This window comes from Macaca fascicularis, chromosome 16 (genome assembly GCF_037993035.2).
Source record: "Macaca fascicularis isolate 582-1 chromosome 16, T2T-MFA8v1.1".
Classification (NCBI taxonomy): Eukaryota; Metazoa; Chordata; class Mammalia; order Primates; family Cercopithecidae; genus Macaca; species Macaca fascicularis.
In genome coordinates, this window is record NC_088390.1 from 51,272,535 (window position 1) to 51,290,210 (window position 17,676).

Below are 17,676 nucleotides of genomic sequence, written 5' to 3' on the forward strand. Positions count from 1 at the left end.
TTCTTACCTATTCCTTTGGATTCTCTAAAAAGAAAAAAAAAAAAAAAGACCCTGTTCAATTATTTGTTGCACAAATGTTAAAACAGTGTTACAACAACAACAACAAAAAACTTCATTTAGGATGCTACCCTCTCAGCTTATCGAACTGACTTTTTAATTATTTTTGCTGGACACTGATCCATTCCTTATTAGACAGTTGTAATGTGATTTTTGCGCTCTCTATTATTAACTTAAAAACTAAAAATACAGGCATTTTCTTTTGGTGTGGCATAGACTGTAATTTTCTTGGGGGCTTGTGTTTTGCTCAGTGGATATTTAACAGTTTCTTTCTTGATGACATCTAGACCCACCCTGATTTTCTTTGAAGATTTGTGTGATCTCATAATTTCCTGGTTCTCTATCATAGGTTAGGTTGGAAACATATTTCTAAGCATCAATTTTAACTTGGAAATAAAGCCTATAAACAAAAAGTAATGTAATGAGAATGTCCTGATTTTTGTGGTTCACACATTAAAATGCTGAGGGTACTATTCTGCACCTTTTCATGCTGTGTTTATGATACATCTTTCTGAGCATTCCCAGGTAGGTAAATTACAAAGGAACTGGAGGACGGTACAAACACACTGTCTCTGAGGGGAGATGTGCTTCCTCCCTGATAGATTTATTGGGACTGAATAGAGGAGCACGAGGAGGGGTTTATGCAATGATGGCTTCTTAACAAACTTAGGATGTGAAAAATTCCACTGGAACACAGAGGCATATTTTATCTTCCTTGTTTTATCTGTTTCACACTTGAGTATCCCCAAGATACCTACACACACATAGACAAACACAAAGTCGTCCTCTCCCCTTCACAGCATCTCTGATTGATGGCAATAACTGCTAACATTTGTTGAGTGCCATTTATCTATGCCAGGCACTGGCTGGGCACTTGTATATTACTCATCCTCAACTGTAACTCTGGAAGACATAAATTTTATACCCATTTGATAGAAGAGTAAATAGGTTTAGAGAATGAAGGGAAACTTGCCCATAGTCATACAGCTAGGAAGGGGTAGATCTTCCTAGATCTACCTATGAGTAGATCTCTGAGTGGTCTCTCCACCACTCATGCTGCTAGCTCACCACTTTCTCTCTCTAACTCCCTGCCCACACCACATCTGTGTGTATTGCATATAGGTATAAGATCCACAGAACTTCTACTGTATCTTCTTGTTGGTGTGTACTCATTTCAACAGTCTTGCAACCAAAGATCCAAGGGAAAAAAAGCCCTTTTCCTCAGCCCCAACCTCATGATCATGTAGCTAGCTTCAAAAGTGGATATGTGGGAAAGCATTTTAATCTAAAGTATTAGAATCTTACAGGGCTACCTATTGTCTTTTTCCCCAAGTTCTTAAAGCACTAAATCATAGGCATGGGGTAGTCTCCTTATATACGCCATCTTCCTTTATTTAATAATGAAGTCAAGATTGGCACTATTGACAGTGGACGCTTTTCCTGAACAAATAGGCTCAGTCATAAAGGGGAGCTAATAGTAAGAAGGGTGCACTCATACATTGCAACATAAGAGATGTTGAAGGGGCCCTTGGAACATCCATTGTCTTGGCTTTTAAGTGTTTTTTTGTGAGATTCGGGGTTCTCTTGGTTCCGAGGCTGCGTGTTTCTCTTACTTACAGAACCTGCCGTGTCCACAGTAAAACTAATTGACTATGGGATATCTTTGTTAAGACGAAATAGTTCAGCAGTAGCTGGAATGTCTTTCTATTCTTTCAACAATCATTAAGCTCTAGCAATAAGCTGGGCATTGTACTTGAGTTTGGTAATGGAAAGGTGAACAAGATAGCCTGTGGAATTCACACTACAGTGGGAAAAGATGAAATAAAAAATAAGCTAAAACAAATCAAAGTCTTACCAATTGTGACACAGGGCTCTGGTTGGATATGGAGGGTTGAAATGATACTTCAGTTAGGATAGTCTGGAAAACCTCTCTGAGGAGGTGACATCTGAGCTGAGCTGAAAGGATGAGAAGAGAGCTGAGCATTCTGGAGAAGATCTTAGACAGAAGTAAACAGCAAGTACACACACCCAGAGGCAGACACAACCTTGATGTGTTTAAGGAGCAGAAAAGAGGTGGTATAGCCAGAGGGTGGAGAGAGAGAAAGATGCCACCCTGAGACTGGAGGGGGAGTGAGGCCCAGACCACTCAGGGCTTTTGGGCCTATGAACACTGTGTTTCAGTGCTATTGTAAGCACTTTGGGAAGCCAGAGGCAGACTTTAAGCTGGGATTGGGGTGTGTGATGTGATCTGGGTTTTTTGTTGTTGTTTGTTTTTGAGACAGGGTCTTGTTCTGTCACCCAGACTGGAGTGCAGTGGTGCCATCAGAACTCACTGTTGCAGCCTTGACCTCCGAGGCTCAAGCAGTCCTTCCACCTCAGTCCCAAGTAGCTGGGGCTACAGGCGTACACCACCACACCGGGCTAATTTTTACATTTTTTTGTGTAGAGATGGGATCTCACTATATCGCCCAGGCTGGTCTCAAACTCTTGGGCTCAAGCGACCTCCTGCCTCAGCTCCCCCAAAGTGCTGGGATTACAGGTGTGAGCCACCATGCCCAGCCCCTGATCTGTTTCTAATGGAAAACTGTAGCTGCTATATAAAGAAGACAGTCTATAGGGGGTCAAGCAGGAAGACTAGTTAAGAGACTATGTATTTGCACAGACTTGAGATGTTAGGTCTTTATTTAAGGTAGGAGCTGTGAAGCTGGGATTGCAGGTGCACGCCACCATGCCAGGCTAATTTTTATATTTTTGTAGAGATGGAGTTTCTCCATGTTGGCCAGGCTGGTCTTGAACTCCTGACCTCAAGTGATGAGGCGGACTTATTTGAAATATATTTTGAAGGTAGCGTTGACGGTACTTGCACTCGGAGAATGAGGAACACTTGCGGGATTTGATCTACTGAGATCAGCCTCTGAGATCTGCTGGTGGGCTGCAGATCTACTCAGTGGGCACAGTGCTTTGGGCTGAATTTCAAGTGTGTTAGTGTGCTGAGGAGCGTTCCCAGGCCTCTGATCTGTTCTTTCCCTCCACGGTTTTGAAATTCTGTCATGGCATGGGAGAGGGGTACGGGGGAAGGAGGAGGTGATAAGAACATTGGGCAAGGGGGAAGGTAGGAGAGTTTTGAAAGAGAAAGTGAAGGGATGAGTGAAAAAACCCTGCTTCACTAGTAGTTTTATTAAGTGCAATTCCCACTCCCAGGACTAAATCACCTTCCTTCAAACCCTCTAGAGCTTGCTGGTTACTCAGGCATTGAGTAACCATTAGGGCCACTCCGCCTTAAATAGAGATGTCTTCCATAAATGGATGCTGTTTTCCATAACCAGCACTTGAACCTTTCCCATTTCTTTTTTTGGGGAAGAGATGAAGGCCAGAGTGTGGGAGTTGATTTACATTTTACATCTGCTTTTCCATTTAGGTCTTAGGAGTGGTTTCTTCAGGAGGCTGTGGAGGAGGCTTGATTGCACCCTGGCAGGTTAGAGAGAAATGGGAAAATTGTATTGTACTTTCCCAGCAGAACAATTATGCTGTCTATCCTGCTGAGCCTCAGATTTAGAGAACTGCTTCCAGGATACTTACCCTTATCTTTCCCTATTGCCCGTGTCTTGCTCTGTGCATCAGGAGAGAGTGCCTTGAGTCACCATGGGTGGGATATTTTTCTGTATAACTTTCTATTTTATTTTTTAATGTGAATGATTCCAGGTGATCAGGGACTCAGCTGTCATAAACATGGCCATCCAGTTTATTTGTTTTTAGGAGAAAATGTGAAAGTCTATCCCTGTTGCTGGGTAATGGCTTGACTATTTTTAGATTGGGCTGCCAGAGATATAAATTGCTATTTTAGTCTGCAGCCTGGTGGTGGGTAGACAAATCCTACTTACTGCACCCTACACAGAGCACTTTCAATTTCATCTAACTTCAGCCATCTTGGGGCCTTGCTGTTTACCCTTGAAAATTCCTAATAGGGTATGCTACTTACAGCTCTGTTGTTATATCTCAGGGCAACGATGTGGTGTATCCTCCAATACTTGGGACACTTTTAAAGCATTCTTCCCAAGAGTGTAATTATTTTCTTTTTTGCTAATAAGAACTGTATAGCAACACTCTTGTCCCTTAGGAAATAGTAAAATTATTTAAAATATTAGCGGGGGAGAAAAGATGATGCTTGATAATAGTTAACTATATTTGAGAATAGCTTGGATAAATTTTGAAGCTAGTAGCTGTATATTTCTCTTTAACAGTTGATTTTCAAACCATCTGGTAGATTATACTCAGTAAGTACATATTTTGTACACTAGTTAAATATCTTAACCCATCAGTGGGCCAAGTGAAATATCTTCACTGTCCCAAATTCATTCCACAGTGGATTTTCCACCTGAACTATCTGTATTGTGTTAATAGTGGCTGCCACTTTATTTTTATTTATTTGATCTAAGGATAACAGGCTCTTCCTAACTCAGGGAGAGAGTATTGGATGGTCTTTTATTTGTAAACTGGGCACTCTCTAAAATGGCTTGGTCATGCGTTTTAGCCAATTTTTGGCAACTTGGTTCTACCATTTGGTTCAGCCTTGTACCATTTTTTATTGTGTGTATGAATAAGGTAATGAGTAGTTACAACTCATTAGTGGCACAAAATACCAACCACCTCCCCCTGCCATTCACACTTCTTTAAACTAGCTTGAGCAAAAGGATGATTTATTGTGCAAAGCCTGTTGACGTCTTACAGACTCTTAAGCACAGGAATGCAGTGGACCTCTGCGACCTGAATGCTCTTGAAGTTGTTTTTTTTTTCTTTTTTTTTTTTTTGCCTCCATCTGTTTCTGTGCATCTGTTTCTTTCTTTTATTCAGACAGCTGCTTTTTTCTCTTCTTCTGAGAAAAAAAAGGATGAGTTAGACTAATCCAGAGTCCCTCATGAAACCTGTTGTGGGTATGGGTTGGGTTTTTGGTGAGGAGGGCATCCTCACTCAGCATACTGAAATGGAAGAATGCTATCTTCTCTAGGTTCTGTGGTATTCATGCCTTTCGCCGTACTACTGATCATCACAAAGTTAGCCTAAAGGGAAGTGTGGAATATGGGCATATGTCTATATATGTAACAGATTTTGATATTTAGATACATACACACATTTGTGTGTATATATGAATTTTGTCGCCAGAAGAATCAGGTAGTAGTCATGTGTTTGGTCTTTAAAGCAGACTCTTGGAATTCAGGAATAATGAAGGTGAAAAACATACCTCCTGTTTTAAGTTGCCTGGAGGTAGCCAGGCATCATTTATTTAAGCTGTCTAGTGACAGGTAATACAATGTAGGGAAACTAGTGGGACAGGCCTGTTAATCATGGGATGTAGGGTTTAAAGATGTGCCTGTATAAAGTTTTGTAAATTTTAAGAGAGAAAATAGAAACTTTGTGTTTCAAATGTAGTCTATCCCTTTTCACTAAATGACAATAAAATTTAGAAAAATTTGTTTGTTTCTTTTTTAGTTGTACCGTGTGTGTGTGTGTGTGTGTGTGTGTGTGTGTGTGTGTGTGTATGTGTGTGAATGGAGGAGGAGGGTTCCAGTTGAAGGGGTGGATATGGTTTCTGTTTGCTTTTGGTTGTAGAAGTTTGCTTTTGGTTATAGAAGGTTTTTCTTTTGAATAAACTGAAAGACTGCTTAATCTAGTAAACTAGGGTATTTGCTTAAGGATCATTGCTGTTGGCTCGTTTGACTCCTCTTTAGTGGCTTTGGCTTTATTACTGCAACTAGATATTTCCACCAGTCACTTCCTCGCTTAGAATAGACCACATGCCCACTGGTAGGTTTACTCATTGTTCTTCACACACTTTGAGTTTTTCTTACGTCACATTCTTTTTGTTTTTACAGGTTCATGAACCATCGAGCTCCAGCCAATGGCCGCTACAAGCCAACTTGCTATGAACATGCTGCTAACTGTTACACACATGCAGTGAGTACAAGTTTTCCGCCATTGCCACCTTTCCACAGGGCTTTGTGGGGAGGAAGGGGTAGTTACTCTAGTAACCTCAGCGCAATTAGTTGGATTTACCCATCTCTGTGACCTTATCTACCAGGAAATCAGTGCTGGGTCACGTCACCAGAAGCTATATAAGCATGTAGAACGCTTTGTGTGTTCTAACCTACAGTCAGCTCTGTCCTGGATTTGCTTTCTCCAACAAGATCTTTAAGGGAATAATAATAGTATATACCCTAGTTATAGAAAAACCAAAGACACCTATTTATGAAGACTCTCACCCCTAGAATGAAATGAATCGCCTTTTCAAGACAATTAGCTGTGTTCATTTGGCAAGGAGAGTTCACAATTTGTTGAAAACGATGCATTTTTAAATTAAGTGATCCTCTGAAATGGGGAGGGGAGCCATGGCCTCCCACCCCTACAGTGGCCACTGCTCCCCAGAGGAGATGTTATTCCATATTGGTGAAGAAAAAGCTGATGTGATCCATAAATTTTTTTGTTAATTTTTTTCTGCATTATAAAAGCAAAACATGCTCATTATTAGAAACTTTAAAAAATACTGAAAAACGTATACGAAAAACAAAACTAACTAGGAATAAACTGTTAACACTTTAGTGCATTTCTTTGTGTGTGTGTGTGTGTGTGTCTATCTGTGTTGGGGATGTTTGTGAATATGTATGCATTTTCAGTTTTCCTGTTAATGTGACATTAATGGCATTTTCTTATGTCATTATAAATTTTTTACTTTATCTGTGGTTTCATTATTCCCTTGCATTTAGTGACTTTGAGGGAAAAATAGTGGCTGGGATACAGTCTGAAAACAAGAAATAGAGAAAAGACCAGTTTACTTCTTTAACAATGAATGTTTAGAACAGGCTAGTTTATGATAGACACTGTTGGTACAATACAATTATTCAGATATTGAGACACACAGCTTACCTTTAGGAATAATATTTACTCAGGATGAACCTGAATAAACTAACTTGTCTCTTCTGAGTGTGTCACAGGTTAAGGAACACTTGTGTAAACTGTAGTTAAGGGAAACCTGACAAAACCTCCATATTAAGTTTTTAGAACAGAAAATATAATCTTATTAAACCATATCTTGAATTTTTGGATTTCAGGGACCAATAATATTTCTAACACAAACAAAACACCCCTTTTGTCATCATTTCACTGGAGAGAACATACTTAAACATGAAAAGTAGAAAGGACATGGTCTCAAGATCTCAAGATAAAGGGCATTCCTTTCAATGAAATACATTTTGTTTTATGAAAAACTTTATTGTACTTAAATATACTTAAATCCTCTGAAATAGGGAGGGGAGCCATAGACTCCCACCCCTACAGTGGCCATTGCAGCAGAGATGCAGTTGTATTTAATGTTCTAATTTTGCTTGGGCCAATGAAAACTTCAGCATCTGAAAAACTCATGCCAGTCTCATCTAGGGGATTTAACATTCTGTTGCAAGATGGCAAATGTAGGTTTGGGGAGAAAAAAGATAAGCAAATTGCTAACGATTGTATTCTTTGTCAAGTATACTTATTCTAATATCTAATAAAGTCGTTTATCCTCCTGGGAGTTTCTGTCATGATAAGATGTTTACTAGTCATAATCATACACGTATGACTAGACCTTAAAGTTTGTGACCATGTGGACTATGAAATATGGTGCAGAAAGCAAAATTCTCTCTAAAATTCTCAGGAGTTTTTGAATAGATGGGCCTTGGAAATGGATTGCTCTTGCTTATTTAAAAGGCTCTGTTAAAAATGAAGTGACCCCAAAACACTCTCTGCAGTAGTTCTCAAATTGGTGGAATGTACCGATCCAAAGTGAAAATCAGGGTGTATAACTTCAACAATTGACTTTTTGTATGTGTGTGTTGCTATGTACTTTATAATACCTATTACTTGATTTGTTCAATTATCCTGACCTGAAATATTGAGATATCAATTGCAACAGGACAGATGTTTTAAAATGAGGACCTCCCTGAAAAATCTGTGTATATGCTTGGGTTTTTTTTTTTTTTTTTTGAAACGGGGTCTCACTCTGCCTCCCAGGCTGGAGTTCAATGGTACGATCACGGCTCACTATAGCCTCAGCCTTTCAGGCCCAAGCAGTCTTCCCACCTCAACCTGCCAAATAGCTGGGACTACAGGTGTTTGCCACCATGCCTGGCTAATTTTTTAAATTTTTGTAGAGACTGAGTCTTGCTGTGTTACCCAGGCTGGTCTCGAACTCCAGGGCTCAAGCGATTCTCCTGCCTCAGCCTCCCAAAGTGCTGGGATTACAGTCATGAGCTACCACACCCAGACTGCTTGCTATTTGAATCTTTCAAGTAATTACTCTAAATCAGATTACAAAGTAGAATGAAACATGTCCTTATTTAATGAAATTAGGATAAAGAACATCTGTTTTGCAACAGCTGAATAATGTTGCATCCTTGATGGCTTAATTGTATCCCCATTGGTTGGCACAATTCCTGGGCCCTGAATGGTATTACCTGCTTTCTAGTGTAGCAGCTAATTTCATCTGGCTCTCGTTACGATTATCCAGGAGAGACAAATACTTGCTTTAAGATTATTTTACTAAAATTGTTCCTGGTAAACCTCTGTACTTTTAGTAAAAGACTCAATTCCATAAAAGCCAGAATATTCCATTCACCATTCTTTATCTTTCCCTCAGTTCCTCATTGTTCCGGCCATCGTGGGCAGTGCCCTCCTCCATCGGCTGTCTGATGACTGCTGGGAAAAGATAACAGCATGGATTTATGGAATGGGACTCTGTGCCCTCTTCATCGTTTCTACAGTATTTCACATTGTATCGTGGAAAAAGAGCCACTTAAGGTACAGTGGATGGCATGCTGTTTCAACAGATCCAAATAGTTGACTCAACATGTTTGGTAGCCTCCCACGCTGGCATGCTTTAGTCAAGTAGGGCAAAGAGTAGACATTTTTCTGCCTTGTAGACTAGAATACTATCCCATTATTCAGGACTTGTTCTTTGGACTGGATGAAGTTTGAGGACTCCTCCCCAGTATGCATCTAAAAAGGCAGGCCTTTGCTCAGTAACCCCAAACAAAACCTCACTGATTCCCCAGGACTTACCACTTAAAAACCTGACAGCTATTTTCCAATACTATCAAGCACACTAAGGATATGATGGGCGCAGCAGCTGTGGGGTAGTGACAAAGCACACTGAGCTTGGAGTCAGCAGGCAGGCTTTGAGGCCCAGCCCTACTCTTTAATGTTGAGTAAATCACTTGACCTTGTGGAGCCTCAGTATCTGTATCACTTAAATGAGAATAATAATATCTGAGTCACACAGTCAGTGTGATAGGTGAATGAGATAAGGTACTTGAAAATAACTTGAAAATTACAAAAGACCCCACAAGTGTGTGAAGTATGGAGGTATACTTATTGTTTGAGTTTACCATTTTGCAAAGTTTAGCTTTCAGAATTGAGTCTTGTGTGTATTATTCAAAGTTCACATATTTTGCTATTAAGAGCCATCAAGCACTTTCAAAACAATACTATAGCTCTTGGCCTGCCAACAAGAAGAACATAAAAGCTTTCCTCCTCTGAGTGAAGGATTGATTTTGGAGCACCACACCATTGAGGTGGGAATGGGTTGCTTGTGAAATGGATTCTGCACAACCCTAAAGGGCAAAACTTCTTTTCAAAACAGGAAGATTCAGAGCAGAGTATGAGCAATTTAAAGAAATACTCGAATATGCCTTTTGGTTTTAAAGAATGTCCAAAAAAACCTCAAACTATTCAAACAATCTGATATTTAAAAGATATGCTTCATTTTCAAGCAGGATTTGAGATTTATGAGATGATTACTGGTTCCCTCACATGTAGAATCCTAGAGTTTTAGAGCTGGGAGGATCTTTATATATCATCTAATTCAAATCACTTAATTTTTATTTGGGGGAACTGAGGCTCAGAGAAGTGACCTGACTTGTCTGAGTCAGTGAAACCAGCAGAATCCGATTATTCCAAGACCTCTGACTCCAAGTCCTAGTTTTTTTCACCATATCTTTTACAATATTGCATATAGCTTGCAGTCTGCTACCTTTTCCTGTAAGGTGACAGTTTCCTGGGCTTAAAATAAAACTACAGCATTGAATCACAAGGGCACTCTGGGACACTCACAAGAGAACCACACAAGTGCCTGTCCTGGCTCCTTAGGACACACTGCCGTAGCGCCCAGAGGCCAGGTTAGAAGCAGAGTACTTTATTATCTTCCTGGCACAATTTAGTGCTTGTGGTTGTCTCAGCAAACTTGGCTTCGATATCTAGATTCTGGATCAATAAAAAGTTGTAGGTACCTACTTCAGTATTCTGGATCTTCCTGCCAGAGGTGTAATAGAAACTAGATTTTCTTGAACTTTGAATAGCACTGCTAGAATCATATGCCATGTGTAGATTTTTGCTCTTATAGAATTTTTAAATATCAAAAAAGGCTTATTTAAGTAAAAGTGAGAAGGGAATTAGCATTTATTACATGGTAGGTGCTCCCGTGCGCTAGGTACTATGCTAGATACATGGCCTACATTATCTCATTTAATGTTCACACATACTCCATGAGAAAGATCTTATTTTCACTTTAGCTATGAGGAAAGTGAGAGTCAGAGAGGTCGGTGGCAGATCTTGGATAAGACTCCAGATCCGTCTACCTACTCTAACAGCGTATAACAATCTAGAAAACAGAATTAGAAAGGCCCAAAACCTTGCTAGGAATCACAGTCATCCAAGGAGTTATAAAAACTTGTTCTTCCCCTTCCTCCAACCTCTATCTCACCTCCTAGCCCTTCAGAGTCTTCTGAACTGGAGACCATCACAGTATTTTATAAGTTCCCCAGGTGATGATGTGCAGTCAAGTTTGAAAAGCATAGATGTAGTGTTCACTTCTTTAGACCTATGGCGTAAAGTATCATCTATGGGTATGCTATAGCTTCTGATGACTAATGGACTGAAACCCATTCTTTCTCACAAATGTATTTTTCATTCCATTAAAACTTTTTTTTTTATTTTTAATTTTTGTGGATACATGGTAGGTATATATATTTATGGAATACATTTTTCTTTTTTTTTTTTTGTGAGACAGACTCTCACTCTGTTGCCCAGACTGGAGTGCAGTGGTGCAATCTCAGCTCACTGCCACCTCTGCCTCCCGGGTTCAAGTGATTCTTGTGCTTCAGCCACCTGAGTAGCTTGGACTACAGGCCTGTGCCACCACACCTGGCTAATTTTTGTATTTTTAGTAGAGACAGTGTTTCACGGTGTTGGCCAGGCTGGTCTCAAATTCCTGACCTCAAGTGATCCACCTGCCTCAGCCTCCCAAAGTGCTGTGATTATCGGTGTGAGCCACCACGCCCAGCCTTTACGGGGTATATTTTTTCACTTACACAAGTCCTTATTAGTTTGCTTTGGTCAATGTTACTTTTTTTGAGGCAAAGTCTAATACTGGTGTTCCCTCAAATTATAGTTATACCTGCTTGGACAGTGAAAATAGATTCAAGATGATACTACAAATTTGTACTTTTAAATTACCTCAGTAAAGGGCAGATTCCGTCTAATCCATTTTATGAATAGACCTCAGTGAACCAAACTCTTTGTACGTAGACCCCTGACTTTTCAGTTTTGGAAGGAGGAACTTGCTTAGAAATACAGGTGGCCATGCTTTTGTAGTAAATGTGCCTTTCTTTGTTTTTGTTACTGTTTTTCCTAAGTTAGTTTCTGAATTTCCTTTATTACTATTTACTATCCACACCAGGGTATTTGAAGTAAAAACAGTAAATGCACTCTAAAAAGATACAAAGAATGTGATTTCAGCTCAGGGAGTGTTTACTGAACATCAGGACTTTGCCCTGCACTGATAGGAGCTGGGGTGAGGGGGGGAAGGTGGTCTGCCCTCCAGGAACTTCATTTTTCTGTTAGATGGGATCCAAAAGAAATGGAAAACATCAGAAAAGACAGATTCTGTTTGTTTGCTTTAACCACTTCAGATTTCCTGACTATCATGGAGCTCTGTCCCTATGTCTCATATATGCTGAGAGTATCTATTGTATGTGCAACCTAAAAAATAATACAAAGCTTTTACTCATGACTTCATAACATTAGCAACAACAAAAATGTGTGTGACCTTGGCAGAACGAGTGTAAAGGCCATGAGAACAAGAACAAGAATGGAAATTGCAACATAGTGGAGTGATAACCCATACTTCCTATCTGAACACTTTCTGAAAAATTTACTTAACTTTTTTTTCCCCCTCACTAGGACAGTGGAGCATTGTTTTCACATGTGTGATAGAATGGTTATCTATTTCTTCATTGCTGCTTCTTATGCTCCATGGTAAGATACAGTCTTCCTATTTTTGAAGGTAGTGATTTTATGATTAGAATTCCTCACTCCTCCTTTCCTCTCTTCCTCTTGTCCCCACCCTCAGCCCTCATGTGTACACCACCTCCCCTCCTCCTGAATACATATATGCATGCATTTTTTTTCCCATTCGATGTACTTGGGTCAGATTGCATATTTGAAGGGGAGAATATTGCTGCTGTTTATAATATCTGGGTATTGGATTGTTCAAGAAGAAGTGCAAAGGTTTTGGTGGAGATAGGATTTCACCATGTGTGCAGATAGCTTGCTCACTCTTGAAATCTGTAACCTTTGCTCTCCATATTGTTTCCCTGTACCTCTGCTATTGTTCAGAACACTAGAAAATTGAATTGTTTAAGTGGAAATGCTGTAAATATGTATGAGGAAAGCGAGCTTATTTACTTATTTTATTGGTTTTTTTTGAGACAAGAGTCTCGCTCTGTAGCCCAGGCTGCAGTGCAGTGACATAATCTCGGCTCACTGCAACCTCCGCCTCCCGAGTTCAAGAGATTCTCCTGCCTCAGCCTCCTGAGTAACTGGGATTACAGGCACGTGCTGCCATGTCTGGCTAATTTTTGTATTTTTAGTAGAGATGGGGTTTCACCATGTTGACCAGACTGGTCAGGAACTCCTGACCTCAAGTGATCCGCCCACCTTGATCTCCCAAAGTGCTGGGATTATAGGCGTGAGCCACCATGTCCGGCCTATTTTTTTTTATTTTCTGAGACAGGGTTTCACTCTGTCTCCCAGGCTGGAATGCAGTGGCGCCATCTCAGCTTACTACAACCTCCACCTCCCAGGTTCAAGTCATTCTCCCATCTCATTCTCCCAGGTAGCTGGGACTACAGGCATGTGCCACCACACCCAGCTAATTTTTGATAGGGTTTCACCATGTTGTCGATACCAGGTTGCTATCAAACTCCGACCTCAAGTGATATGCCTGCCTCTGCCTCCCAAAGTGTTGGGATTACAGGCATGAGCCACCATACTCAGCCATTTTTGTTTGTTTGTTAGTTTTGAGACGGAGTCTCACTATGTTGCCCAGGCTGGAGTGCAGTGGCAGTGGCCCGTGGTCTCAGCTCACTGCAACCTCTGTCTCCCAGGTTCAAGTGATTCTCCTGTGTCAGCCTTTGAGTAGCTGGGGCTACAGGCATGTGCCACCATGCCTGGCTAATTTTTGTATTTTTAGTAGAGACGAGGTTTCACCACGTTGCCCAGGCTGGTCTCAAACTCCTGACCTCAAATGATCTGCCCGCCTCAGCCTCTCAAAGTGCTGGGATTACAGGTGTGAGCCACCGCACCCAGCCTGTTTTTGAAATTTAAGCCATTTGTCTTCAATTCACCTCAAGTGCAGTAGCTACTATATAGCAAGTGTGTTTATCATTTCTTTTGCGGAGTAAAAGAACCGGCCACATGAGTTAACTATTTAAAATACCTAGTATTCTGTTCAGTGCCTTTGATCTTTCTGCCTTTTTGGTGCTGATCAAATATAATCTTTTGTTGCTTTGAAACTCTTAAAGAAACATTAGCTTTCCTCTACAAGACATAATCCAGTTTTAAAAACTCAGAAGCTTATATTTTGCTGTCATCTACTGCAGTCATTAGAAACAGGATGCCTCTAGATTCTGGCTAATGCAGCATCCATGATTCAAAAGAAACCTGATTATCTGAAGGAGTAAAAAGTAAGTGCTATCTGTGCCCAGCATCTGACTAAATTATAGGTTGGCTTCACGTTGGAAGAAGCACACTGAAAGGCCTTTATGAATGGATATTAAATGCCCAGAACAGTGCTTATTTCAGTAGGAACCTACAGGGTGTTCCAAACAGGATTCCTTACTTTAGTTATTTTAAATTCTTTAATTTAAAATAAGTAAATGAATAAAAAGAATTTAAATGTGAGCTGAGAAGTTAAATATCAGAGTAGGCAATTTGTTTACCTGTAGTTTTAGATATGTAGGCTGTACTTTTTCCATTTGGAAATGTGACTTTTGTAGTTATAGATAATCAGGACAACATTTGTTTTTTTCTCATTTATTCTTTTTTTCTTTCTTTCTTGAGACGGAGTTTTGCTCTTGTTGCCTAGGCTAGACTGGAGTACAATGGTGTGATCTCAGCTTACCACAACCTCTGCCTCCTGGGTTCAAGAGATTCTCCTGCCTCAGCCTCCCAAGTAGCTGGGATTAGAGGCACATGCCACCATGGGCACATGCCCAGCTAATTTTTTTGTATTTTTAGGAGACACGGGGTTTCACCATGTTGGTCAGGCTGGTCTCCAACCCCTGACCTCAGGTGATCCACCCATGTAGGCTTCCTAAAGTGCTGAGATTATAGGTGTGAGCCACCGCACCTGGCCTCATTTATTTTATTTATTTTTTTGAGACAGAGTCTTGTTCTGTCACCCAGGCTAGAATTTAGTGGCGCTTTCTCAGCTCACTGCAACCTCTACCTCCTGGGTTCAAGTGATTCTCCTGCCTCAGCCTCCCTAGCTGGAATTACAGGTGCCCACCACCATACCCAGCTAATTTTTATATTTTTAGTAGAGACTGGGTTCCACCATGTTGGCCAGGCTGGTCTTGAACTCCTGACCTGAAGTGATCTGCCAGCCTCAGCCTCCCAAAGTGCTGGGATTACAGGTGTGAGCCACTGTTCCCAGACTTCTCATGTATTCTTAATATGAAGTTAGTACAAATGAATTTGCAGCATTTTAAAATTCAGACCTCACAACAGTCCATGGTTGAATTCCAACAAAATGTCTTCCATAATATATGTTAGGAGTAATTCTTCTCATGTTCTCTCTTGGCAGAGAGATTGATAATGGAGACAGTTGGTTTGTGTATTAGGTATCCACTGCGGATATGTGATCCTGGTTCAGGATTTTGTTCCAGGTTCTCATTAAGCTTTGTAAGCAATCCACTCCCAAATACACAGTCAGAAATTAAAGGGCAAGCAGTCTTGACCTCATTCTGCCTAATAGGGTAAGTTAGGCATCACAAGAGTGCTGGGACTCCCTTCTACTTGTCTGCTTTTAGCTGGTTCTATTTTTAAACCATGTCGAAACTAATTCTAAGGGTTTTTTTTTGTTTTTTTTGTTTTTTTAGTCAAAATCTTGCTCTGTCACCCAGGCTGGAGTGCAGTGGTGTGATCTCAGCTCACTGCAACCTCCGCCTCCCAGGCTCAAGTGTTCTCCTGTCTCAGCCTCCCGAGCAACTTGGATTACAGGCACATGCCACCACGCCTGGCTAATTTTTGTGTTTTTAATACAGATGGGGTTTCACCATGTTGGCCAGGCTGGTCTTGAACTCCTGACCTCAAGGGATCCGTCCGCCTCAGCCTCCCAAAGTGCTGGGATTACAGATGTGAGCTCCCGGCCTAATTCTGAGTCTTAAAGGTTGACTGACAAATTTGTCTTTTAGTTGCTTAATTTTACCTAAATTGCCCAAATGCCTCCTTGATGTGTTGAGTGCCTTTTCTTCCTGCTCTTATCCTAAGTCTTTCTCAGTTTTCAATGACACAGGTTCTATTAATTCCCTTCATTTATCACTTCTATTCTTTGTTGTCATGTTTACATTTTTAGGTTAAATCTTCGTGAACTTGGACCCCTGGCATCTCACATGCGTTGGTTTATCTGGCTCATGGCAGCTGGAGGAACCATTTATGTATTTCTCTACCATGAAAAGTAAGAGAAAATAATTTACATTTGATAGTTTTAAAATCAACTGCCTAAATATTACCTGCATTGCAATATAATTTACTTTTATTCGTACTTCAAAATAGTAGAAATACATAAATAGAATATGTTATTTTTAATAAATCTTCAAAACCATTTGGTATCCATTATTAGTGGAAAGATTGCTGTGGAAAAACAAGAGTGGTACAGGTGTGGTATAATGCAGTTGAGGGGACATGGTGACCAGCCCCTTTGGAGTCCGTCAGACTTCATTTCTATAGCATGAGGCAAATTGGCCTTATTCTCTGTGATTCAGTCATGTGAGAAAAACAGCCGCTTGTCAAGGTGTTTATGAAGATCGGAGAAAATAGGTATTAAATGCCCAGCACAATACTTACCTAAAGAAGGGCGTATAGGGTATTCTAAAAAGGGTATCTTGAGAAAAAGGATGTTGGGAAGGACATTGGAACTCTTAATATCCTAGCTCTAGGTTACTGCTTTTTAGCCAATTATTCATAGCTGACAGTCCTAATTATTGAGCAATATAAAAACAAAAGCTTATTGAAATGTAGCATCTTCGCTCTAGAGGAGACCTTCAAGATCCCCTATTCCAGCTTCATGATTAAAAAATCAGAACATTTAGGATATGCATCAAATTAGTGACTCATCTGGAAATTAGGACCCAAACATCCCAGTTCTGATTCCATTGCTCTTTTCGTTACCCTGTATGTTTGGATTTGAGAAACACACAACCATGAAATCTTTGTCACTGGGTTTATTTACAGTTCATTAAATTCTTTATCTATTGTGCTTGGCAGAATGGCTCTCAGAATTGAACATAATTTGTGTTTATCAGAAAGTACCAAATTGTTTTCCCCTTTCAGAAGAAGAAAATGGTAGTTTTCACTACTTTTTGGCTCTGAAATTCACTTAAATACCTTTTTACCATAATTAGCATTGCTGAGTACTGTTATATATTATAGTATATATAAGTCCGAGGGAACAGTTTGCTTCTTGGACTCAAATCTCTTATTTATATCCTTGAATAAACTAGGAAGTCAAGAAAGGCAACTATCTTTTCTCCTTTTGCCGGCCTTCTGGTATAAACAAAGCCCATAAACCCATTCTTCCCCTATATGATTATTTCATGGTAGGCTTTGAGTATAAAACACGATGAATGAGGTATGAGTCACCTTTGGCCATTCAGTTTGGCGGACATTAGGGAGTACCTAAATTGTGTCGGGTACTATTCTAGGATTTACAGATCAAAACATAATTAAATCTTGGTTCCTGCCTTTGAGGAGCTTATAGTCTGATTTGATTAGGCTGAAAGGTAATTTGAATTTCAGTGCAATGTATTTCTTGGAGTTTTTAGATCTTTTGTAGCCTAATGTGATGAACCTTAAAATTACAGTTTGTGCAGGTGCAAAATAAAGAGACAAACAGAATTACAGGTCCTTTCCTTAGGGTTTGCCGTTCCTTTTTGCTGATAAACTAGGCTCCAGGCTGCATCTCCATTCATCTTCTGAATTTCACTTATAGCTATGGATTGGAATGGTAATGAAAGCAGACACTCTAGGATCAGA

The 17,676-nt window shown here is 40.2% G+C and overlaps 1 protein-coding gene across 1 annotated transcript in view; it reads left to right on the plus strand.

Moving 5' to 3' along the window:
- The window catches only part of MMD (monocyte to macrophage differentiation associated), a 29,103-nt gene that overhangs the window by 1,860 nt on the left and 9,567 nt on the right, over window positions 1-17,676 (plus strand). The window contains exons 2-5 of the mRNA XM_005583775.5: window positions 5,928-6,009; window positions 8,723-8,883; window positions 12,322-12,396; window positions 15,998-16,099. Of these exons, the coding sequence (XP_005583832.1) occupies window positions 5,928-6,009; window positions 8,723-8,883; window positions 12,322-12,396; window positions 15,998-16,099 (420 nt within the window). The remainder of the gene's footprint in view (window positions 1-5,927; window positions 6,010-8,722; window positions 8,884-12,321; window positions 12,397-15,997; window positions 16,100-17,676) is intronic.